Below are 26,636 nucleotides of genomic sequence, written 5' to 3' on the forward strand. Positions count from 1 at the left end.
CTGTTTTCAGAGAAAGATTTACCACAGATATCACAATGATTTGGTTTCTCCTCTGTATGAACCCTTGTGTGAGTAGTTAAGTTACTTCTTTGATAGGAGGATTTACCACTGATATCACGGGGAGGTTTTCTCCACTGTATGAATACTCTTGTGTCTAGTTAGGCAACTACTAACAGAGAATGATTTATCACAGATGTCACAGTGATATGGCCTCTCCCCTGTATGAATACGTTTATGTCGAACTAAGCTACTCCTGTCAGACAATGATTTACCACAGATATCACAGGGATAAGGTTTCTCTCCTGTATGAATACGTATGTGTCGAGTTAAGTGACTGCAATTTAAGAATGATTTACTACATATATCACAGTGATATGGTTTCTCCCTTTTATGAATTTGTTTGTGTTGATTGAATTTACTTACTTCTAAGAATGATTCTTTGCAGATGTCACAGTCATATGATGATTTTCCTAAGTCTTCAGACACCTCTTCAAGAAAAATAAAATCAATCCTTCAAGTTGTACAGATCAACAACTTTTCAAAAATATCTCTCCTCTCACCAAAATATATGGATATTTTGCTTCTTTTTGCTTTTATAGTTTATTCCAAACAAATATCACTTCTCTTATATTTCTTCTAAATGTGATCAATGCCAATATTTAAAAATGTCGCAAATACTTTTGTAAATCCATCAAAGTATATTTAAAAGAGAAAATTATCTCTTGCACATTTCAGACACAGAAGTAAAGAAATGCTTTCTCTCTCAGAGGAAATATTTTACTGTAACTCAGGAATGTTTTATAGAAGCAGGATTATACGTTTGTCGAATATCTTTGCAGAGTCTTTCAAACATGATACATATTGATGATTCTTTAAAAGTAAAAAATACTTTTTAGCCAACTTCATGTGATTTTCTGAAAGAATACGAAAATTTAATATAAGACATCAAGTATGTTCAAAAGGCAGATATTCGAAAGGGCAAATATACAACATTAAAATTTTACCATAAATGGTAATCTAATGTTTTAAACACCTTGGAGACTCTTCATCGATAATCTATCAGCTTTTACTTTTGTTGATCTTTTCTCTGATTCTTAGCATTTATTATGTTCTTTTTTAACGACATAATGACTCAATTAAGATAATGCTTCCTCTTAATTCGGTTTTGTATTTCGTAAGTATAAAAATGTGAAACCACACTTAAAACCATTCTCAGTGACTTTTTGATTATTATGTCTATATATATATTGTGTCGATATTTTTTTATATCTTCACTACTAATGTTCGAGTAAAAGATTATATAAACGGATTTTTATATTTATTTTTGGTCAAATTAGGTACCTTCTACTGTTTCAATTCAAAGCCCTTTCATTTCATCTGTATACGATATTGCCTTTTCGTTTCAGTAATTGAAGTGCACAATCGTACTTTTATACATTCCCCATCTTTTCTTACAAATTACATCGTAATTTACCCGCACTTAACTAAATTGTCCAATTTACAAGTCAAAAAGAAAGAGGAATTTTATCTAAACGAGGTATTAATCTGACATTAAGAAATATAGGAAATAACGGCGATCCGGAAGGCATAACCACAAATGCGATGAAATATCTAAAAGAGAAGGGATAGCACAATGATACTTACTCTTTACAACGAACGTTACTTCATATTTTGCAGGTCAACATAATAAAAATGCTGAAACTGTTTCTTTAGACATTCAATTACCAATCATTTGTATAGTTTCGATTGGGTTTTCTCTTAAATATCAGTTTGAAAGTGAAAGTGATCAAACAATCAAGGTGCGCGAGAAACACGAGGAAGAAATGAAATAAAATTAGGAAGAGTTAACGAGGGAAACTAACTCCGTTCTTTAAATATTAACAGCTGTATTAATATATATTTGAGTAGCAGTGTAGCCCGGCGTTGCTAGGTATTAAGTGATGGAGCGCTTTATTTCAAACCAAAATAAGTGACAATGACATCACATTTGAGCGAAATCTGCTGAAATTGGCAAAAGTTTGGCTGAAAGTCGGATCGCAGGCAATTTGAATGGGAAATACCATAAGGAATCAGTTTATCGATTATAATAATAATAATGAAATTATTGTATACAGTGCTCAGGTGCACCACAGCTTGTCAGAAAGTGCATATAAAGTATATGCAGTAATGTACAAATGTCTGGAAAGTGAACAGTGTATGAGTCAGATACATGCTTGCATGTGTATGGAGGGGAGAAAATAAGGTGTAGTGTTGGAGAATCTCAGGAAGCATGAAAGTTTTGAAGGATGCTGTGCTCTGACAACTAACAACTGATGCCGGCAGTTTGTTCCATGCTTCAGCAACTCTTAGTGTGAAAGAATGTTTCCGAAAGTCATGGGAGCTGTGCTTTATGTCTTAACTAATTCTATAAATACATATTTATATAATCTTTCAGCTGTTTATCCAGTATCCAAAACTGAAAATGAGAAAACACGAACAAAGAACGAAAAAAATAGAAAAGGAAAAATAAAATATCACAACAAACACCCATTCAACAAGTGCCACAATTGGTTGCACAGTACAATGTTCCATGGGACATTTAGGAATAAGCCAAAATGGTCATGGCATTTCCATGAGCGAGAGAGAAGATAAGAGACTTGAATTAATAGCTTTGAAATATTAGAACAAGGCCAGAAATTCCACAGGAAGCGTTGAATTGATTATCTCAACTCCAGTGCTCTAAAGGGGCTTTATTTTCATCAGACCCATCTCTGGATGTAGAACAAAGTCCACTTTGGCAGAATTTAAATGCTTAAGTCATGTCAGAAGAACCCAGCTAAGCACTTTGTTTAATGAGCTAACGATCCTGCTAGTTTGCCACTTTCGTTTATTATCAATGAAAAAAATAAGAGGACCTATTTAAGAAAGAGAGGATGATTTGCATTTTTATAGCATTCATAGTTTTAGCTTTCTTTGAATATACTTGGCATCTCTCTACATCCAATTCCTCACAACACCATCGGTGCCATCTTTTTCCTCTTTTTTATTACATCTTTTTAGTGTTCCATGCTCTAGATCTGTGCATCTTTTCTCAGGCAGCTTGCAACTGTGTCTCTTGTGAATCCATAGTTTAGGCTAAATTAATCCTTAGAAACAAATATCAATCTCTTAATAATTGCACAGCAGTGCAAGTGTTGAGTGATGGTCTCTATAAAAAAAAAAGAAAATCCTTTTTGCAATCAACACACCACCACCATCATCATCACCACTATAAGTTTCAGGAACAAAATTTATTTCATTTCAGGTCTTTTGATTATATCAACTTTTAACAATACAAACCCTATCTGCCTCCACCGTCCATCTCTTTCTATCTCCTCTTTAACCTCACTCTCTCACAAATAATGTATCCTAAACATATCTCTTTCTCCTCATTTTTCCCTTCAGCTAACCTGTTAACCAAGTAATAAGTATTCCTTCTTCACCACACCACATATCATTAACACTTTTCCCTCCCACTTTGTCTCTCATTCAGAGAACAAGACTTAAAAGCCATTATTTTGTGTGTGCCATCACATGTCAAATGTTTAATTTTCGTGCATTTGTATTCTTCCCAAGTTGATTCATACGATTATACAAATACAAAAAAAGATATTGAAATTTTGGTGCAGGATTTAAGGTGTATTTACCTGTTATTTTTAGCATATCTCATAGCTCATGTGTTTTAAGCATTTAATAAGCCACAAAAAGTACATGCGCTAGAATAATCTGCTTGTTACTATGGTAACAGTCACCTATATGTCTGCAGATTTCAAGTGGCTAAAATTACACAAAATTGCAAACTTTAAAAACCTATTGACACTTTGAATTTTTGCAACAATTAATTTCATGTCAATGATTACCTTAGAAAACTATACCAATACACCAAATATGAAGTCAATTACAATTAAACTAGAATTCGAAAAGCAACAGCCAAAGAGAAAGATCCATCGTATCTTTCTCATATTCCTTACAGTCTTCATTGTTATAATTTTTTTGTATATTTTTTAAACCAATATTCTTTCACCAGGCTCATTGTTGATTCACTTTTTCGTTGTTCTGCACCTTTTCAAAACTTATGTCTTTCCTAATTTTATAAATACTCATTTATATAATCTTTCAGCTGTTTATCCAATATCCAAAACTGAAAATGGAAAACAGGAACAAAGAATCAAAAAATAGAAAAGAAAAAAAAAATCATTCAACCACATGGTTCCGGGTTCAATCCCACTGAGGTTTGGACAATATTTTTTGCAGAGTAATTACATAACACATAAGGAGACAGGAGAAAAGTTTGATATTATTTATTCAACATTACATGTGTTTCATTTCCTAATAGGAATTACAAACTTTTACACATAGAGAAAACATGTAAGATATTTCCTATAAGAAATTCATCAGACATACATATGTGTGTATGTACCCTTGTCCAGATATTATGTGATGTTCGTAAATGGCCATCATGACCGTCATACTTGTGCAGTTGTTCACTTCCAGTCCTGTGTAAAATATGTCTCACCAGGGAAAATAATTTCCTTTCTTGGAAATGGGTGAAGATTGGTCACAAGAAAGGTACCCAGATGTAGAAAATCTCCATCAATGAATTCCATCTGATCCACAGAAGCATGAATAGGAGAATGTTAAATGATGAGGATCATCATCATCGTGTTCCTCTTCTGTATGAATGCATTTCCATTTCAATAATTGATTCATTTTCGTAGATTGATTTAGCACGAATAGCTTAGGTTACAGTTATATCTTTCATATTAATAGGACTGTGTACAAACAATTCACCATTTTGAAAGAATGATTCAGGTTTAACATCACAGTGATATGTTTTCCTTCCACAGTCAATGCTCTTTTGATTAGTTAAAGAATGATCTGAGATGAAAGATTTACTATAGATATCATATTCATTATATAGTTTCAATCATGTCTAAAGGTTTTTCTTGGGGAATGTCATACAAGAAATGTCACTGTGCTATGGATCCTTTGCATAACGAATGCACTTGTGTCTAATTAAATGCTGTTTTTGTGAGAATGGTTTACTGCAGATATCACAATGATATGGTTTTACACCAGTATGAATAAGTTTGTGTGTAGTCAAGATACCCTTTTCGGAGAATGATTTGCCACAAATATCGCCGTGATATGGTTACTCACCTGTATGAATACGTTTGTGTGTACTTAAGTTACCTGCCTGACTGAATGATTTACCACAGATATCACAGTGATATGGTTTCTCCCTGTATGGATACGTTTGTGTTTAGTTAAGCCACTCTTTTCAGTGAAAGATTTACCACATAAATCACAGTGATATGGTTTCTCCCCTGTATGGATACGCTTATGTTTAGTTAAGCTACTGTCATCAGAAAATGATTTACCACAGATATCACAGGGAAAACGCTTCACCCCTGTATGAATACGTATGTGTCGAATTAAGTGACTGTAATTAGAGAATGATTTATCACAGATACTACACTTATGTGGCTTCTTCCCTGTATGAATACGTTTGTGTTTAGTTAAGCCACTGTTTTCAGTGAATGATTTACCACAGATATCACAAGGAAATGGTTTCTCTCCTGTATGGATACGTTTATGACGAGTTAAGCTACTGCCAACAGAGAACGATTCACCACAGATATCACAGGTATAAGGTTTCTCTCCTGTATGGATACGTATGTGTCGTATTAAGTGACTGTCATTAGTGAATGATTTACCACAGATACTACAGTGATATGGCTTCTCCCCTGTATGAATACGTTTGTGTTGAGTTAAGCTACAGTTTTCAGGGAAAGATTTACCACATACATCACAAGGAAATGGTTTCTCTCCTGTATGAATACGTTTATGACGAGTTAAGCTACTGCCAGCAGAGAAGGATTCACCACAGATATCACAAGGATAAGGTCTCTCTCCTGTATGAGTAAGTTTGTGTTGAGCTAAGTGACCGTCATTCGAGAATGATTTACCACAGATACTACAGTGATATGGTTTCTCTCCTGTATGAATACGTTTGTGACGAGCAAAGCTACTCCTGTCAGACAATGATTTACCACAGACAGTACAGTGATATGGTTTCTCCCCTGTATGAATTTGTTTGTGTTGATTGAATTTACTTTCTTCTAAGAATGACTCTTTGCAGATGTCACAATCATATGATGATTTTCTTAATTCTTCCGACATCTCTTCAAGAAAAATAAAATTAATCCTTCAAGTTGTACAGATCAACAAATTTTCAATCATTTCTCTCCTCTCACCAAAATTTATGGATATTTTGCTTCTTTTTGCTTTCACAGTTCATTCCAAACAAATATCACTTCTCTTATATTTCTTCAAAATGTGATCATTGCCAATATTTAGAAATGTTGCAAATATTTTTGTAAATCCATCAAAGAGAAAATTATCTCTTGCACATTTCAGACACAGAAGTAAAGAAATGCTTTCTCTCTGAGGAAATATTTTACTTATATTCAGCAATATTTTATAGAAGCAGGATTATACGTTTGTAGAATATCTTTGCAGAGTCTTTCAAACATGATACATATTGATGATTCTTTAAAAGTAAAAAATAATTTTTAGCCAATTTCATGGGATTTTCTGAAAGAATAGAAAAAATAATATAAGACATCAAGAATGTTTAAAAGGCAGATATTCAAAAGTTCGAATTTATAACACTTCTATTTTGTTAAATTGTAGAAGTATTGAACTTATCCAATCTCATCATTTTTAAGAAGTTTCTATCATAGAGTGGACACATGTATTATAATAACAACTCCCAGACACACACACACACCAATATACATGTTAGTGATACTAGACATCTGATGTTTTCATTTCAGTCTTCTATCACATCAACACAGGTTTGGAAATGGGAAGTTTACTGTCAATATTTTGTGGAACATTAAACATGAAGAAAATTCAGTAAAGAACGAATACTTGATGTCTGATTAGCACCGTCAAACTCTTTCTTGGGGAATTTCTGATGTATATCGAGTTTTGTGATGAGGGCTTCACATTCCGTGATCCTTTTGCTGTTTCACTATAAATCTACGCATTCAGAATCGGACAAAACAAGGATGGTGTGGTGAGGAAGAGAGGGGGATCAAGTTTGGAGTTTTCCATTTTAAATTAAAATTTGTTTTTGTTTCCCCATATTCTTAATCTCCGTGTTTTTTCCAGGTAGATTTTTTTTTAAAAATCGTTTTGGTGACTGGGGCGCTAAACTAGATCCTGAAACGGGGCTAATGCAGTTTCGAACCACTCGTTGAAAAAAGGCATTATTTCGAAAAAATTATCTGATTCCTACGTTTTAGATGTTGGAAATTGCGAAAAATTTGTTTGCGAAAAACAAATAATAATAATAATAATAAAATAAAAATAATTTCATCCCCACCAATTTAAATTTTTGATTTTATTTACTTTAGAGAGAACGTAGCGAATTGACGAACATATGCAAATCGAAATTAAATACAAGAACATTAAATTGACAAGAATTTGCGGGTTGTGTTTGCCTTAAATAATAATTTAATGTAAATTAAATATACACCATTTTATGAGAAACAAAACATTAATGTTTAATAATTAATGCGATAAAGGAGCACAAATTTCACGAAGTCGATGGGGTACAATTGTGTAGGATTGCCTACAAAGTATGTAGTGTTTGTCGGAGATTTGGCTGTTATTTCTAGCATGAGGAGAAGCTGCTTCAAAGCCGATTTAATGCACAGATAGAAAACATCTACGCATGCGTAATAACGGAAAGGGTCTAAAAAACAAGCTGTATATGCCCTACATTTGAAAATGGAATTTGCTTCAGAATCATAATCAAGTCTAATGAAAAAGTTAATTTTTGGTCAAATTAGGTAGTTTCTAGTGTTTCAATTCAAAGCCCTTTCATTTCGTCTGTAAACGATATGGCCATTTCGTTTCAGTAATTCAAGTGCACATTCATACTTTTATACATTCCCCATCTTTTCTTACAAATTACATCGTAATTTTCCCGCATTTAACTAAATTGTCCAATTTACAAGTCAAAAAGAGAAATTTTATCTAAAAGAAGTATTAATCTGACATTAAGAAATATAGGAAATAACGGCGATCCGGAAAGCGTAACCACAAATGCGATGAAATATCTAAAAGAGAAGGGATAACACAATGAAAGTATTAAAAGAACAGCCTTACTTTCATATAATTTCGTCTTTGTTTATTGAGATTCTTTCTTTTAACTTATTCAACACATGGAAACAAACAGATGTACGTAATATGATACTTAATACAATAGAAATGTCTTTATAATACTTACATAGTAATTGATATAAAGAGAGAGTCAACGAGTCAGAGCGGACAACGACAGCTTCAAGAGAATTTCTTCCTTTTTCCAACGAACGTTACTTCATATTTTGCAGGTCGACATAATAAAAAATGCCGTATCTGCTTCTTTAGACATTTAATTACCAATTAGTTATTTTTGATCGGATTTTCTCTTAAATATCAGTTGTCAAGTGGAACTGATCAAACACTCAAGGTGCGTGAGAAACAGGGGGAATAAACAAAATTAGGTAGAATTAACTATGAACAAAGGGAACTAACTCCAATTGAAAAGCAACTGCCAAATGAAAAGATCCCCCTCCCTCCCTCATATTCCTTAGTCTTCTTCATCATTATAATTTTTATGTTGTCATGATCATCATCATCGTTTAACGTCCGCTTTCCATGCTAGCATAGGTTGGACAATTTGACTGAGGACTGGCAAACCAGATGGCTGTACGGGCACCAATCTTGATCTGGCAGAGTTTCTACAGCTGGATGCCCTTCCTAACGCAAACAACTCCGAGAGTGTAGTGGGTGCTTTTACATGCCACCAGCATGATGGCCAGTCAGGCGGTATTGGCAACGGCAACACTCAAATGGTGCTTTTTTTATGTGCCACCTGCACAGAAGCCAGTCCAGCGACGCTGGTCACAACCTCAATCGAATGTTTTTTCACATGCCACCTGAACAAGTGCCAGTAAGGCGACGCTGGTAACAATCATGCTTGAATGGTGCTTTTCACGTGCCACCGGCATGGAAACCGATTGTCTGCTCTGGCAACAATCACACTCGTATGGTACTCTTAGCGCTCCACTAGCATGGATGCCAGTCTTCGAATTCGATTTCACTTGCCTCAACAGGTCTTCGCAAGCAGAGTTTAGCGTCCAATGAAGGAAAAGTATACATAAGTGGGTTGGTTACACCCTTGGCATAGGCCACGAGGTTATGGTCTCATTCGGCTAGCCGGGTCTTCTCAAGCACAGCATATTTCCAAAAGTCCCGGTCACTAGTCATTGTCTTGGTGAGACCTAATATTCGAAGGTCATGCTTCACCACTTTATCCCAGGTCTTCCTGGGTTTACCTCTTCCACAGGTTCCCTCAACCGCTAGAGTGTGGCTCTTTTTCACACAGCTATCCTCATCCATTCTTGCCACATGACCATACAGGCTCAGTTGTCACTCTTGCACACTACATCTGATGCTTCTTGGGTCCAACTTTCCTCTCAAGGTACTTACATTCTGTCGAGTATGTACACTGACATTACACATCCATCGGAGCATACTGGCTTCATTCCTTGTGAGCTTACGCATGTCCTCAGCAGTCACAGCCCATGTTTCACTGCCATGTAGCATGGCTGTTCGTACACGTGTCAGACATCTTTTACTCCAAGCAAGAGGCCCTTTATCACCAGCAGAGGTAAGAGCAGTCTGAACTTTGCCCAGGGACATCCTGTCTTGAATTCCTCTGTTATTGCCTGGAGGACTATGATAAGTAGGAGGACGCTAAGGACTGAACCTTGGTGGACCCCTACCCCTACCCGGAATTCTTCACTGTACTCGTCGCCAACCCTCACCTTACTGACAGTGTCCCTGTACATGGCTTAAACAGCTCTCACTAACCATTCATCTATCCCTAGTTTCCTCATTGACAACCAGATAAGGGATCAGGGAACCTGTCAAAGGCTTTCTCCATGTCAACGAAAGCCAGGTACCGAGGTTCATCTTTGGCTAGGTATTTCTCCTGCAGCTGTCTTACCAGAAATATAACATCAGTGGTGCTTTTCCCTGACACAATCCCAAACTGAATCTCCTCTAAACTGACTCCCTAATTAGTTAGGCTATGACCCTTTCCATGACCTTCATTGCCTGATCTATACATATATATATATATGATAACCAGCTTGTGTGTCAGTCCGACCATAGCCTTGTGAGTGGATTTGTAGATGGAAACTAAAAAGAAGTGGGTTGTATATATGAATAAATATATATATGTATGTGTGTCTGTGTTTGTCCCCCCAAACATCGCTTGACAACTGATGCTGGTGTGTTTATGTCCACGTAACTTAGCGGTTCTGCAAAAGAGACTGATAAAATAAGTATTAGGCTTAAAAGTAAAGTCCTGAGGTCGATTTGCTTGACTAAAGGCGGTGCTCCAGCATGGCCGCAATCAAATGACTGAAACAAGTAAAAGAGTAAAGAGATATGTGTATGTGTGTGTGTATTATTTTTGTGGGAGGTTTGGATAATATTTTTTGCAAGATTATTACATAACACATAAGGAGACCAGAGAAACGTTTGATATTATTTATTCAGCATTACATGTGTTTCATTTTCTAATAGGAATTATAAACTTTTAGATGCGTAGAGAACATGTAAGATATTTCCCATAAGAAATTCTTCAGACATACATATGTGTGTGTGTGTGTACCCATGTCCAGATATTATGTGATGTTCGTAAAGGGCCATCATGACCGTCATACTTGTGCAGTTGTACACTTCCAGTCTTCTGCGTAAAATATGTCTCACCAGGGAAGATATTTCCTTGCTTGGAAACAGGTGAGGATTGGTGAAAGGAAAGGCATCCAGATAAAGAAAATCTCCAATGAATTCCATCTGATTCACAGAAGCATGGAAAAGTGATGAGGATATTCATCATCATCATCATCATAGTTCGTCTTCTGTATGAATGCAGTTATGTTTCAATAATTGATAATTTTCACAGATTCATTTAGCACAAATATCTTGAGGTATGGATATATCTTTCATATTAATAGGACTGTGTACAAACAATTCACCATTTTGAAAGAATGATTCAGGTTTAACATCACAGTGATATGTTTTCCTTCCTCTGTCAATGGATGATTTCAAATGAAAGATTTACTAGAGATATCACATTCATAACATCGTTTCAATCAAGTGTAGAGATTTTCCTGAGGTAAAAGCTTGTCCTTCTGAAGGAATGTTATACAACAATTGGGTCCTTTGCATAACAAATACACTTGTGTCTAATTAAGTGATGTTTTTGTGTGAATGATTTACTGCAGATATCACAATGATATGGTTTTAGCCCAGTATGAGTAAGTATGTGTGTACTTAAGATACCCTTTTTAGAAAACGACTTGCCACAGATATCGCAGTGATATGGTTGCTCACCTGTATGAATACGTTTGTGTGTCGTTAAGTTAGCTGTCTGACTGAATGATTTACCACAGATATCACAGCGATATGGTTGCTCACCTGTATGAATGTGCTTGTGTCTGGTTAAGTAAACTGCCTGACTGAATGATTTGCCACAGATATCACAGTGGTATTCTTTGTCCCCTGTATGGATTTGTTTGTGAATATCTAAGCTATGAGAGAATGATTCACCAGAGATATCAGAGTGAAATCGTTTGTTACCTGTATGAATACGCTTGTGTTTAGTTAAGCCACTCTTTTCAGTGAAAGATTTACCACATAAATCACATCGATATGGTTTCTCCCCTGTATGGATACGTTTGTGCTTAATTAAGCTACTGTCATCAGAAAATGATTTACTACAGATATCACAGGGATAAGGCTTCTCTCCTGTGTGAATACGTATGTGTCGAATTAAGTGACTGTCGTGAGAGAAAGATTTACCACAGATACTACAGTGATATGGCTTCTCCCCTGTATGAATCCGTTTGTGTTTGGTTAAGCCACTGTTTTCAGTGAAAGATTTACCACAAATGTCACAGTGATATGGTTTCTCTCCTGTATGAATACGCTTATGTTTAGTTAAGCTGCTGTCATCAGAAAATGATTTACTACAGATATCGCAGGGATAAGGTCTTTCTCCTGTATGAGTACGTATGTGTTGAGTTAAGTGACTGTCATTAGAGAATGATTTACAACAGATATCACAGGAATATGGCTTCTCCCCTGTTTGAATACGCCTGTGTTTAGTCAAGCCACTGTTTTCAGGGAAAGATTTACCACATATATCACAAGGAAATGGTTTCTCTCCTGTATGAATACGCTTGTGTTTAGTTAAGTTACAGTTTTCAGGGAAAGATTTACCACAGATATCGCAGTGATATGGTTTCTCTCCTGTATGAATACGTTTGTGCCGAGTTAAGTGACTGCCATTTAAGAATGATTTACCACAGATATCACAGAGATATTGTTGTTCCCCTGCATGGATTTGTTTGTGTTGATTGAATTTACTTTCTTCTAAGAATGACTCTTTGCAGATGTCACAGTCATATGATGATATTCCTAATTCTTCCGACATCTCTTCAAGAAAAATAAAATCAATCCTTCAAGGTGTACAGATCAACAACTTTTCAATAATATTTCATGTGATTTTCTGAAAGAGTAGAAAAAATAATATAAGACATCAAGTATGCTTAAAAGGCAGATATTCAAAAGTGCAAATTTACGACATTTCCGTTTTCATAAATTGTATAAGTAATTCTTCATCTGAACTAATAAATTTATTCCATCTCTCTATTTTCAAGAGGTTTATATCACAGACATATCTATCGTAATAACACCTCCTGGACATTAATTGTCATAGACACACACACATACCACTATACATGTCAATGACACTAGATACCGGATGTTTTCATCTGAAGGGTGTTTTGTCCAGTGTCTGAGAATGCTTGGGTCTAGTTAGGCAAATACGAACAGGGAATGATTCACCACTGATGTCACAGTGATATGGCTTCTCCCCTCCATGAACTCTTGTGTGAGTAGTGAAGTTACCTCTTTGATAGAATGACTTGCCACAGATATTACAGTGATCTGGTTTCTTCTCTAAATTAATACGTTTGTGTTGCGTTAAGCTGATGCCACTGTAGCAGATTCCAAACTACCTTTCATTTGGTGAAGCTAAATTGCCCTTATATCAAACACTTTCTCCTATGAAAAGGTAAAATTGTTTTTCTTAACCGAAAGGGTTTCTCCCATGTTTTTCGAGTGCCAGAATCAGTCTGGAGAAAAGAAGGGCCAAAATGGGTCAAGAGTGTGTGTGTGTGGAGGGGAGTATTTTGAAAAGAGTGAACAAACTCAAAGGTAACCCATGCTGTATGCAGTCACTTTGCATGCTAGAAATAGCAGGGATTTATTACGTTCTTTTTTTAAATGGCATAATGACTCAATTAAGATAATGTTTCCTCTTAATTCGGTTTTGTATTTCCTAATTATAAAAATGTGAAACCACACTTAAAACCATTCTCAGTGACATTTTGATTATTATTATTATAACGTCTATATATTTTAATGGACATAAAAATGTTTATAATGCTTCAAGCATGGAAAATTAACTTATTGGTGACCGATTTGAGTAAACTAAATTTCACAAGGCGATAGTTTTTAAACAATAGTGATCAGCCTTCATTTTATGTCGTGTCGATTTTTTTTTATATCTTCATTCGAGTAAAATATTACATAAACGGGTTTTTATATTTATTTTTGGTCAAATTAGGTACTTTCTAGTGTTTCAATTCAAAGACCTTTCATTTCGTCTGTATACGATATTGCCTTTTCGTTTCAGTAATTCAAGTGCACATTCGTACTTTTATACATTCCCCATCTTTTCTTACAAATTACATCGTAATTATTAAAATAACAGCCTTACATTCATATAATTTCGTCTGTTTATTGAGATTCTTTCTTTTGACTTATTCAACACATGGAAACAAACAGATGTACGTAATATGATACTTAATACAATAGAAATGTCTTTATAATACTTATATAGTAATTGATACAAAGAGAGAGTCAACGAGTCAGAGCGGACACTGACAGCTTCAAGAGAATTTCTTCCTTTTTCCAACGAACGTTACTTCATATTTTTCAGCTCCACAGAATCATAAATGTTGTATCTGCTTCTTTAGACAGTTAATTACCAATTATTTGTATATATTTGATTGGATTTTCTCTTAAATATCAGTTGTCAAGTGGAACTGATCAAACAATCAAGGTGCGTGAGAAACAGGAGCAAGAATTAAAGGGAATTACGAAGCGTTAACAAGGGGAACTAACTCTATATTTCTTTATTACGATTATACAATCGTTACATAGAAGGACAAATACAGGACATACATGCAAAAAACAGTTAAGAGGTTCGATTAAAAAATTTCCATAACATTTGGATTATTCATTATAAAAATTCGTCTGTAAATTGTCCTTTACATGACCAATAGAATATTATAACATTACATAAACTTTCGATCTTACCGAAGTTTTAAACCCCGGCAATTTATAAGGCCCCGCAGCTTTTGTTTCCTCTCCTCCCTCCATAGTTAAGCTGGGTTTCTGACACCCACCTTTTTTTCCACTTCCTTCCATCTTTTCTCATACACACCCCGTGGTAAGATCCTCTTTTCCAGCCCCATTTTGCTCTTCAGATGATATCTGAAGTAAGTGAGCAAGCCGGGGCCCGAGACAAAGGATCCTATCGCGACTCCTTCCATTCTTGTTCGCTTCCGACAGTGTACAAAAGCGTGCTGGACGGTTTCATCGTCCAACTCGCACCTTGGACACGTCGGTGGCACTGAAATTCCGTGCCGCGATAACTTCTCGGGAACAGGTAAAGCATTCCTATAGCACTGCCAGGCCAGGGATCTTTGGAAATTATCCAAGTACCCCGTCCTGAAAGTCTTTTTAAACAGGTTGGTAAGCTGGTCTTCGTCAAACCCCAGAGCCCCTCCTAGGACGTCGTCGTTCTTTGCCTCTACCAGCCTTCTATAAAGTACCGAGGTGGTATTTCCGCAGCCGGCCTTGCCCGCCTTGTGGATCAGCGTGAGTGCCTGTCGGCACTCCTTTTGCCATAAAGTTAGTTTCCATCTTTTGATGCGACCGGGTTTAAAATTCACTAAGGAGGCCGGTCTCGGGAAAAATTCCCCTGCCAGCGGACTCCACACCTTATCACCCTCCAGGTGGTGCCAGAGATGCTTCAGCCTCAACGCATGTCTGCGCATCATCAACCAAGGCATTCCTAACCCACCCTTTAACGGTTCCTGGCAGCAAACGGAGCGCCTCACAAGTGGCTTTCCTCCTTTCCACAAAAAGCGGAAAAGGATTCGCTCCAACTTGCTAAGCCATGAATCGGGGCAAGGGACAACGGTCAGGCGGTAAGTGATTACAGATGCAATGAACATCTGTACCACCTCCACCCTTCCTTTCAAGGACAGAAACCTTCCGGACCAGGTCCGTACTATGGCCTCCACCTTGCTCGTCACCTCACTCCAGTTCCTCTCCGTTTGGGAGTCTGGCCCAAACCAAACTCCTAGCAACTTAACAGGGCCATCCGTCCAGTGTCCCACGACACTGGACAATATCGACTTGCTCCTCCAGGTGCCGAGGCGCAAGCCCACCGACTTGTCCTTGTTAACCTTTGCTCCTGCCACCGCCTCGTATCCTCTGATAGCCTCTTCCACACAAGGTAGCTGGGCCTCATTGGACACGATGAGGGTGACGTCATCCGCATAAGCAGTAACCGTCCTCCCACCTCCGATCTCATCCGAGTTACTTCCCAGCCGCCTCTCCAACTTTCGCAGCAATGGCTCAAGAGCCAACACGTACAAAAGTGGTGACAAGGGGCACCCTTGACGAACTGAACATTCGATCGAAAACGGTTCCGTTAGGTAACCGTTTATCTGGACGGTGGACTTGATGCCGCTATACATAGCGGAGATCCACCCGCGAAATTCAGGGCCCAGTCCAGCCGCTTCGAGGACCGTCGCCAGGTACTCATGGTCTACCCTATCGAACGCTTTACTTTGGTCTAAATGGACCATTACCCCGCCCTTGCCGGTCAATTTACCCACCCTATCTAAGGTGTAGCGTATAAGGTGAAGATTGTCCTGGATCGACCTGCCTGGGATTGCACATGTCTGTGCTCTCCCTACAAGTTTCTCCACGACAACCGTCAACCTTTTTGCCAACACCTTGGCCAAAATCTTTAACTCTACATTAAGTAGAGTTATGGGCCTGTAGTTACTAATGTTATCCCCCTTGCTCGGGTCTTTCTGGATTAGCGTCACCACTCCCCGGCTTACAGAACTGGGAATTCTCCCATTCTGCTGCCAGTTCGTGTAGACGCCTGCCAATATTTCCCCGAACAAGTCCGGCATACTTTGGGTAAACTCGTAGGGCAGACCATCCAACCCCGGCGACTTCTCCCCGGCGCATCCGGCCAGTATCCCCTCTATCTCCGCGGGAGTGATCGCTTCTTCACAGCACTCCACCTCACGCCCCGAGAGCCGCGGTCCGCCGGCCAGGAAGTCCTTTAAGGTCCTCCCCCGCTCCGGCGCCACACACCACCCCCGACACGCGGGCGAAATGCTGGTGAAGAAACTTTTGCATCTCCTCCTGTCCATAGATCTTTTGTCCCTGTTCGTCAGTTAAAGACTTGATTGAGGCTTTGTTACCTCTCTGACTCTCCACTCGACGGGCCCATCCGGCAACGTTAATACCTTCTCGTTTCCCAGCGCGTAGCTTAGCTCTGACTCTGCAACCTTCGTGTTTGGAGTTAAGGTGACGGTACAATACCGTCCTTGCCGCCATCACTCCGGATGCAGAGCCAGCTTCCATTGCCTCGTTTAGATTCTTAACTAAATCGTCCTCTATCCTATTCCTATCTAACCTTAGCTGATTGCTAATTCTAATGGACTCTGAACGAATGGCTCTTTTGAGGGAGTGCCACCATCTATTGTTAATGATGGTGCCACACAATGCCCTCTGTACTAACACCTTAATCCGGGTACGGAAGTCTTCACAATTCAAAGTAGCCTTGTTCAGCTTCCAGTACCCGGGTCCCTGTCTATGACACTTATCTAATTGCATCCTACACGTCACAAATTTGTGATCCGTGTAAGGCACAATGTGAAACTGTGGACAACTAAACGTATCCTTATCTCTTTTCTTAATAAATATCCTATCTAAATACGATCTGTGTGAGCCGTCGTTGTTACTCCACGTCCACTGTGGAACGCTCGGCTCATCCAGTCGGTAACGGTCCACTAGATCAAAGCTCTCTAGTAGACCCTTGAGGCTAGGGTTCCCCTTCCTATTGGTTGAGCCAACACGGTCGACCCGCGCTTCAAGGACAGTGTTAAAGTCTCTTACTAAGACTACCGTTTTCGACGTCGCTAAAAAGGGCTCCAGGTTCCGAAAAAAACCCATCTGCCTACACTCATTCGGAGCGTAGACAGCCACCAACCTGAAGGACTGTTTACTTACGTGGGTCACATCCAGAACAACCAGCCTGCCTTCTGGGTCCAGAAAGACAGTACTTACCTGCAAGTCCAAGCTCTTCCTGATAAGGACTGCCACGCCTCTGCCTCTTCCTCGGCTAGGAGAAATAAATTTCTCGAACCCATTTAGAAGAGGCGAGAACGCTTGGGCCTCGTTCATCTTGGACTCGGTTGCAATAGCTATGTCCACTCCATGTGTCGTGAGGTCGTTCAGGAAACAACTTTGTTTCCATTTCGACCCCATTCCACGTACATTCACACAACCCAGCTTAGCCATTGTCGGTGAGAGAAAAAATAAATGAACTTACGGTTGAGAAAGGGAGCATGACAGTTTAAATCTGCCCGCTTCCCCTTCTTCCTCCCTTGTGGTCGTAGCTGCAGGGCTCTTAACCGGCGTTGCCACCGGGCTCTGGGTAGGTGTGGTTGCCGGGGTTATAACAAGTTTACCCTCCAGTACTTCCTTTGTTACGTCTCTTATCAGTCTATTCTTTAGATGTTCTTGTAGTATTTCCTCCTTCCACTCGTCTTCCTTTATTTTTGCGAAGCGAGTGGTTGCTTTTATGTCTGTAGCCTTGCTAAATAGTTTAAATTTGGAAAATTTAAAGTATTTATATACCCTCTCGTTTTTTTCATCAAATGCTATGATCTTATCATTTTTTTTAAAGACTTTTTCACATCTTGTTTTATGGGGAGGGGCTTGGCGAACTGTTTTCCAATGAATACAGTGCCGTGGGGGTAGGGCTGGGGAATTTGCTTTGTATGTATGTCTGCGGTGCTTGCTGATTTTTTTCCTTGTTTGGGGAGGGGAGTCCAGGGTGTTATCTTTTTTTCTTTTGTGTGTCACCTGTGTGTAATCCATTCGTTCGATACAATCATCCGTTTCTGTTTCTTTGCTTGTCGTCGTCTTGTGTTCTTTTCCCGCCTTCTCCCCTTCAGTGTTTGAAGCACTTTGAGGAGGGGCTTCGTTGGTTTTCTTTTTTTTTAGACAGTTCGAGCGGACGTGACCCTTTTCGCCATATTTAAAGCATCTAGGTCTGCGTCCCTCCACTGACACTCTCATGGGCGTTCCATCCTCATTAAATATCCTATCGGGCAAGTTCTCCAATATCTTGTTTTCTGCCTGAACGAGGAGTTCCAGCGTCTGTCCCTTCCAGCGTACCTCCTCTTTCCTTCTCATCTGCAGAATCGAAATTTCCCGCTCTACATTGTGCAGGACCGCCGCTGCTACCCACATTATATCATACCCTCTCGGTATGTCCTCTACCAGCAGTTTAGCTGTTCTTTTTCCCATATACGAGGGTAGCAGCATGATATCATCATTTTTCAGGGTCAATGATGACACCTCTCTTGCTACCTCAGCCGAGTCAAAATGTGCTTCAACAGTAGCGCTGCGAGCACCTCGAACGACATGGCGAATTTTGTCCCACACCGGGGACAAGCACTTTTCGACTATCTCGTTTCTAACGTCCATAATTTTCTTTTCTTTGTAGCTATACACTTTGTATATAACTGTTTTTTCCTTTATTTCTTGTACCTTCGCTTGCGGCGGTACAAGTTTGATTTCGTTTCCTTCCATTTTCACCAAGTTCCTAAATTCGAACAGTTGTTCGATCTTGAATTCAACGTCCATCATGGTTCCGCCTACCGCGGCCGAAAAAGACTGTCTTGTTACTTCAGTGACCTTTAATTCACTTGTTCCCATCGCGGGAAAATCATTCTTCGACGCCAAGTCGAAATCCATTTCTCAAAAATGTTTCAAAAATTACCTTCGAAGGTAATAACAATATTAAATACAGAATTTTCTGCCCCGTAGGGCGAAAATTACCGTTACACAACGGGCACTGTTCAATTAACAATTAACACAAACAACGATGAGCAAAAAATCGAACTCTCTCGAAAAAAGGCAGCAAATTTCTCAAAACGCAGATGAAAGTTCAAGGGAACTAACTCTTGTTTTTAAATATTAACGGCTTTACTGATATATACTTGAGTAGCAGTATAACCCGGCGTTGCTCGGTATTAAATTCGGATCATTAAGTGATGAAATGATTTATTTCAAACCAAAATAAGTGACAATGACATCACATTCGAGCGAAATCTGCTGAAATTGGCAAAATTTTGGCTGAAAGTGGGATTGCAGGCAATTTGTATGAGAAACACCATAAGGAATCAGTTTATCGATTATTTCCACTCATCGGTTTTTTTTTTGGTTTTTTTTGAGAACTTAAAGCATTCAAAGATCCCACGAGTCCTAAGTAATGATGGCATCGAGTTTGAGCAAAATATGTCAAAATTGGTAAAAGTTATGGTTGAAAATGGGGTGTAGCCAATTTTAGCAGAAATCCTATAAGGAATTAGTTTATCAATTATTTATCCTCATTGAATGGAAAACCCCAAATCGATGCCTGCTACCGTTGGTGTTTGGCCTTGTGATTTGTTGATGGACATGGTGAAGCTTGGTCTGACCAGAAACTGCAATCTGCAGAACTTGATCGGCATGTCTGACCGTGGGGGATAAAGCTGCATCCTTGAAATGAAAACATCTTCACCCCTCCTGCACCCTGTAACAATGGTGGCCTCAGTCAAGTGGGGCGTCAGGGACTTGATTACTAAGCGGGTTCCATTGCACTGTTTAGGCAGAAGCAAGTTTCGGATTAGCATAATTGGGCATCCAACCCTTAGCCTAAGGATGTGAGGTGGAAGCCCTGTTGGCTCCAATGAGTTGAGAAACTCGATAGGGTAAATGACAATGCCTTGGGGGTCAGACGTCAGGTCAATTGATTTGTAGATGTACTCCTCACCCGGAATTCGTCATATGAGCTGGTCATTGATAGCACTGACACCTACGTTTTTAGGGGCCAGGATGGTTCTTTCACTGAGCCAATTGATGTCTGCATAATTACTTTCCAGATTGGGGAACACTGTTTCCAAAGACTGGAAGGGTTGTTCACGGAGTTGCACAGTTCATAGACTGATATGTTGCCCCTATCATTCCTAGGGACCTTGCCTTCTCCAAGGGCTAAAATTTCCTCAGCAAATGCTGCAGACATTCTATCACCAAGCAAGTGTGCATGTATGTTTGTGCTTAGGCTTAAGGTCTTAACCTGAGGCCACAACATAGATGACTTAAGGCATGCGTGCACTTCATCAGCCCAGCTTCCTTTAGGAAAGACAGGAAGGATTTGCACACTTCTTTCTGAGTCTTTTCTTCCTCTTCCCACCTCATTCCTAACCTTATCCTCTTTTCTTTCTCCCAGTTCTTCTCTAATAGCTGAAAGTGTTATTGACAGGCTAAGTAACATAATGACATGCAGAATTATTATAAGATCACCTTTCTCTACTTCTTCTTCACTCCTCCATCCCTCTCATGCCTACTCCACTACATAACAAAAGTATACCAGTTGGAGAGAGAGAAGCTGGTTATATATTTATATATATCTATATCTATGTATCTATTTATATATATATATATACATCATCATCATCATCATCATCATCACCATCATCGTTTAACGTCCGTTCTCCATGCTAGCATGGGTTGGACGGTTCGACCGGGGATCTGGGAAGTCAGAAGGCTGCACCAGGCTCCAGTCTCATCTGGCAATGTTTCTACAGCTGGATGCCCTTCCTAATGCCAACCACACCGTGAGTGTAGTGGGTGCTTTTTACGTGCCAGGCAAGGCAGTGGCAACGGCCACGGTCGGATTGGTGTATTTTATGTGCCACCAGCACGGAAGCCAGTCGAGGCAGCGCTGGCATCGGCCACGAGTCGGATAGTGCTTTTTACGTACCACCAGACCAGAGATCCTGGCTGGTTCAATTCGATTTCGATTTCGCTTTCGCTTGCCCCAACATGTCTTCGCAAGCAAAGGGGGTTGGCATGGGTGCCTGTCGTACGGTCGGATTGGTGTATTTTACGTGCCACCGGCACAGAAGCCAGTCGAGGCGGCGCTGGCATCGGCCACGAGTCAGATAGTGCTTTTTACGTACCACCAGACCAGGGATCCTGGCTGGTTCAATTCGATTTCGATTTCGCTTGCCCCAACATGTCTTCGCAAGCAAAGGGGGGTTGGCATGGGTGCCTGTCGTCGGATGAGGTTCTATATCGACTTCGCTTGCCTCAACAGGTCTTTGTGTCCAAGAGAGGAAAGGCATTCATAAGTGGGCTGGGCTCACTTGTCCTGCCTGGTCTATATATATATATATATGTATATATATATACATATACATACATATACACACACATATATATACATATATACACACACACACACACACACACACACATATATATATATATATCAATAACAAAGTCACTTTGATCCGTGAAGGAGAGGTGCAGTCAGATGGTAGGTGTCCTTAGAGGTAAAAAAATCCAATGGAGAGGTAAGCGTTGGTAGTGGTAATGGTAGAATATAGGATAAAAGTGTTTTATTTCTATTTCTGAGCGCCGTACTAATACAATTGTTTGTTTGTACACCACCTGCCTTCGTCTTTTGTTTATTTTCGTAAACCTTCCCGTCATATATATATAGGGAGAGTTTTTACGAAAAAAACAACAAAAGACGAAGACGGGTGGTGTACAAAACAAACAGATGTATAAGTATAGTGCTCAGGAATAGAAAAAGTATTTTACGTTTCGAGCCTACGCTCTTCTACAGAAAGGTACAGAGAAAAAAACGAGGATATATACACATTATTTTTGCCTCAGGTTTGGTTATTTTTTGCAGAGTAATTAAATATCACATAAGGGGACTGGATAAAAGTTTGATATTATTTATTCAGCATTTCATGTGTTTCATTTCCTAATAGGAATCACAAATTTTTAGATGAAGAGAAAACATGTAAAATATTTCCTATAAGAAATTCTCCAGACATACAGATGTGTGTGTGTGTGTACCCTTGTCCAGATGTGATGTTTACAAATGCAGATGGTCGTTTCCAGTCTTCTGTGTGGAATATGTCTTACCATGGAAAACGTTTCCTTGCTTGGAAACATATGGGGATTGGCAACAGGAAAGGTGCCCGGGTGAAGAGAATCTCCATCAATGAAGTCCATGTGATAGACAGAAGCATGAATAACTGAATTTTAAATGATGATGATTTACCACAGATACGACAGCGATATGGTTTCTCCAGTGTATGAATACGTTTTTGTTTAGTTAGGCAACTACTAAGAGAATGATTTATCATACATGGCACAGTGGTATTCCTTGTCTCCTGTATGGATATATTTCTGAATATCTAAGCAGTAAGTACAAGAGAATGATGTACCACAGATATGGTTTCCTCACGGTATGAATATGTTTGTGTTGAGTTAAGCCACTGTTTTCGGAGAATGATTTGTCACAGATATCACAATGATTTGGTTTCTCCTCTTTTACTTGTTTCAGTCATTTGACTGCGGCCATGCTGGAGCACCACCTTTAATCGAGCAACTTGACCCCGGGACTTATTCTTTTGTAAGCCCAGTACTTATTCTATCGGTCACTTTTTCTGAACCGCCAAGTGACGGGACATAAACACACCAGCATCGGTTGTCAAGCAATGTTGGGGGGACAAACACAAACACATATATATATATATGACAGGCTTCTTTCAGTTTCCATTTATCAAATCCACTCATAAGGCATTGGTCGGCCCGAGGCTATACTACAAGACACTTGCCAAAGATGCCACGCAGTGGGACTGAACCCGGAACCATGTGGTTGGTTAGCAAGCTACTTACCACACAGCCACTCCTGCGCCTTGTGTAAGTAGTTACGTAACTTCTTTGATAGAATGATTTGCCACTGATATCACGGGGAGGTTTTCTCCACTGCATGAACACGCTTGTGTCTAGTTTGGCAACTACTAACAGAGAATGATTTATCACAGATGTCACAGTGATATGGCTTCTCCCCTGTATGAACCCTTGAGTGAGTAGTAAAGTTACCTCTGTGATAGAATGATTCACCACAGATATCACATTGATAGGGTTTCTCCCCTGTATGAATACGTTTGTGTTGAGTTAAGCTACCGTTTTCAGAGAAAGATTTACCACATAAATCACAGTGATATGGTTTCTCTCCTGTATGGATACGTTTATGACGAGTTAAGCTATTGCCAACAGAGAACGATTCACCACATAAATCACAGTGATATGGTTTCTCCGCTGTATGAATACGTTTGAGTCGACTTAAACTACTGCCAACAGAGAATGATTCACCACAGATATCGCAGGGATAAGGTTTTTCTCCTGTATGGATACGTATATGTCGAGTTAAGTGACTGTCATTAGAGAATGATTTACCACAGATAGTACAGTGATATGGCTTCTCCCCCATATGAATACGTTTGTGTCGAATTAAGTTACTGCCATCGGCGAATGATTTACCACAGATATAGGGCTTCTCTCCTGTATGAATACGTTTGTGTTGAGTTAAGTGACTGTCAACAGAGAATGATTTACCACAGATATCACACTGATAGGGTTTCTTCCCTGTATGAAGCTTTTTCTGAGTAGCTAAACTACCTCTTCGACTGAATGATTTACCACAGGCATCACAGTGATATGGTGCTTCCCCTTCATGAATTTGTTTGTGTTGATTGAATTTACTTTCTTCTAAGAATGACTCTTTGCAGATGTCACAGTCATATGATGATTTTCTTAATTCTTCAGGCATCTCTTCAAGAAAAATAAAATCGATCCTTCAAGTTGTACAGATCAACATTTCAATAATATTTCTTCTCTCACCAAAATTTATGGATAGTTTGCTTCTTTTTGCTTTTATAGTTTATTCCAAACAAATATCACTTCTCTTATATTTCTTCTAAATATGATCAATGCCAAAATTTAAAAATGTCGCAAATACTCTTTGGAAATCTATCAAAGTATATTTAAAAGAGAAAATTATCTCTTGCACATTTCAGACACAGAAGTAAAGAAATGCTTTCTCTCTCAGAGGAAATAATTTCCTGTAATTCAGCAATGTTTTATAGAAGCAGGATTATACGTTTGTAGAATATCTTTGAAGAGTCTTTCAAACATGATACATATTGACAATTCTTTAAAAGTAAAAAATGCTTTTAGCCACTTCATGTGATTTTCTGAAAGAATAAAAAAATAATATAAGACATCAAGTATGTTTAAAAGGCAGATATTCAAAAGTGCAAATTTACGACATTTCTGTTTTCATAAATTGTAGAAGTAATTCTTTATCTGAAGTATTAAATTTATCCCATCTCTCTATTTTCAAGAGGTTTATATCACAGACATATCTATCGTAATAACGCCTCCTGGACATTGCGTTTGTACTAGACACACACCAATATACATGTCAATGACACTAGATATCTGATGGTTTCACCTCAGTCATGCGTCGTATTAACACAGCTTTGTTTGGTAACATAGACATCACTCCTCCTCTGCCTCATTCTGTACATTCGTAAATACACAAATACATAGATACGGGCAGCTTAATGTCAATATTTTGTTAAGCATGAAACATGGAGAAAAGTCAGTAAAGTATCAACATTCTTTTCTACTCTAAGGCACAAAGCTCGAAGTTTTTGAGGAAGGGCCAGTCAATCAGATTGATCCCAGTACACAACTCGTACTTAACTTATCGACCCCGAAAGGATGAAGGGCAAAATCGACCTTGGCGGAATTTGAACTGAGAACGTAAAGACAGACAAAATACTGCTAAGCATTTCATATGTATATATATATATATATATATATATATATATATATATATAAACACGGTAGAAGTAAAGACCTGAACCCTTCAAAGGGATGTTTAGCATCGAAGTTCCTGAGGAAAATCCTAATTTACAACTTTAAAAGGATTATATTTCCCTCAAAGTTACGAGGGAAAAACTCGGATCTTGTGAATCGTCCGAAGTCCTCTACCCTACCCCCTCGGAAAAGATTTTCCCCACAAATTTCTTTATAATCGTAATCTATACCGTCTGAAAGATATTTATATAAAATTTCATTTTTAAAAACCCATATTAAAGTTATGAGGGAAAAACATCGGATCTTGTGAATTTTCCGAAGGCCTCTCCCCACCCCCGTAGCTTTCCAGGCCTTTTTGTTTTTAGATTCGTTCCCTACCCTCTTTTTTTTTTTTATTAAACCAATTCCACTATTTTTTTTTTTCGATTTCGTTCCCGGGTCATGTCAACATACAAGGATTTGTATATACAAGAAGCTAATTCTGTAAAAATGTATGTGTATATGTTTATATATATTTTTTGTATGTATTTATATATGCATAAGTTTCGAAAGATATTAGAATAATGAAATAAAAGTCAGTCATAATAAGAGATCTCCCCAAAATCTATTTCCTTAATTTTTAACGGCGACAGTAAAGAATACGTACACCCGGTCTTTAGGGTTGGTTTTAGTTAGGCCGAAAACAGGTGGTGGACTCGTTCTTTACCTCCAACATTTTAAACCGTTTCTAGCACTCGTAAAAATTTCGGCCCATATTTTGGCAATTTGGATTTTGAAGTATTTAAAACAAGGTAAAAAAAAGAAACGAATTCACCTCCTTCGTTTGCAAATTTTGGGGCGCTGTGGAACCCCACCAAAAACTATTGAGGCACGGCAGCAAGATTACAGCGTTATAACGGGTGGTGCGCTGGAACAAACCAAGCACCCTCATGAGGTTCACCAGTTAAAACTAGGAATTAAAAGGGAAAAACAGTGGAAAGTTTTGGAATTAGGATGGAGGGAAGTTGGTTAAAAAATTTTCTTTTATTCTTTCTTTTGCATAATCGTATTAATTCCATTAGGCAGAAGACAAACGAAAAAATTTGTAAAAATTAGAAAAAAAAAGTTTGCACGTACTTACATCATAACTCCGCCACGTTTTAATGTATTGACGACTAGTTTTTAATTAAAATATTATATAAACGGATTTTTAGTGTGAAAGAAAGAGATAACTGAAATTTTTTACTCGGTGTATGTGTATATGTATGTATATTACTTCAAAAGTTCCTGCAAGCCCATATGTAAAAAAAAAATGTTTTTACGGAAATCGACGGAAAGGTCTACTAGAGACGAAAGATCGCCATGTGTATTCATTCGTTTTG

At 38.5% G+C, this 26,636-nt stretch overlaps 2 protein-coding genes across 2 annotated transcripts; both read right to left on the bottom strand.

Moving 5' to 3' along the window:
• On the bottom strand, nt 1–24,841 carry LOC118768304 (zinc finger protein 479-like). Its single transcript, XM_036514500.1, has 4 exons — nt 24,717–24,841; nt 23,954–24,077; nt 23,324–23,878; nt 1–84 (listed from the first exon to the last, which is right to left on the bottom strand). The coding sequence occupies exons 1-3, from the start codon at nt 24,839–24,841 to the stop codon at nt 23,354–23,356; spliced, it is 774 nt and encodes a 257-aa protein (XP_036370393.1). The 3' UTR covers nt 1–84; nt 23,324–23,353.
• LOC115225635 (zinc finger protein 239-like) lies at nt 4,143–12,658 on the bottom strand. The gene is made up of 4 exons (XM_036514499.1): nt 11,782–12,658; nt 8,090–8,150; nt 5,400–5,461; nt 4,143–4,159 (listed from the first exon to the last, which is right to left on the bottom strand). The coding sequence occupies exons 1-4, from the start codon at nt 12,581–12,583 to the stop codon at nt 4,143–4,145; spliced, it is 942 nt and encodes a 313-aa protein (XP_036370392.1). The 5' UTR covers nt 12,584–12,658.
• Nucleotides 24,842–26,636: the final 1,795 nt, after the last annotated feature.

The sequence above is a fragment of the Octopus sinensis genome, linkage group LG28 (assembly GCF_006345805.1).
Source record: "Octopus sinensis linkage group LG28, ASM634580v1, whole genome shotgun sequence".
Lineage (NCBI taxonomy): Eukaryota > Metazoa > Mollusca > Cephalopoda > Octopoda > Octopodidae > Octopus > Octopus sinensis.

Excerpts from the sequence above, each read along its gene's own strand:
- LOC115225635 (XM_036514499.1), bottom strand. The coding sequence starts at position 12,583 with ATGTCGGAAGAATTAGGAATATCATCATATGACTGTGACATCTGCAAA. Across the intron at positions 8,151-11,781 it reads ATATCGATGTGATTTATGTG|ATATTTCATCGCATTTGTGG; the intron begins GTAAATCTTTCA and ends CTTCTCTTTTAG. Across the intron at positions 5,462-8,089 it reads TATTTCCTATATTTCTTAAT|TCACTTAATTCGACACATAC; the intron begins GTCAGATTAATA and ends CTCTAATTACAG.
- LOC118768304 (XM_036514500.1), bottom strand. The coding sequence starts at position 24,841 with ATGTCCAGGAGGCGTTATTACGATAGATATGTCTGTGATATAAACCTC. Across the intron at positions 24,078-24,716 it reads TTTATGAAAACAGAAATGTC|TCGAAGAGGTAGTTTAGCTA; the intron begins GTAAATTTGCAC and ends TAAATCATTCAG. Across the intron at positions 23,879-23,953 it reads AACACAAACGTATTCATACA|GGGGAGAAGCCATATCACTG; the intron begins GGAGAGAAGCCC and ends CGTATTCATATG.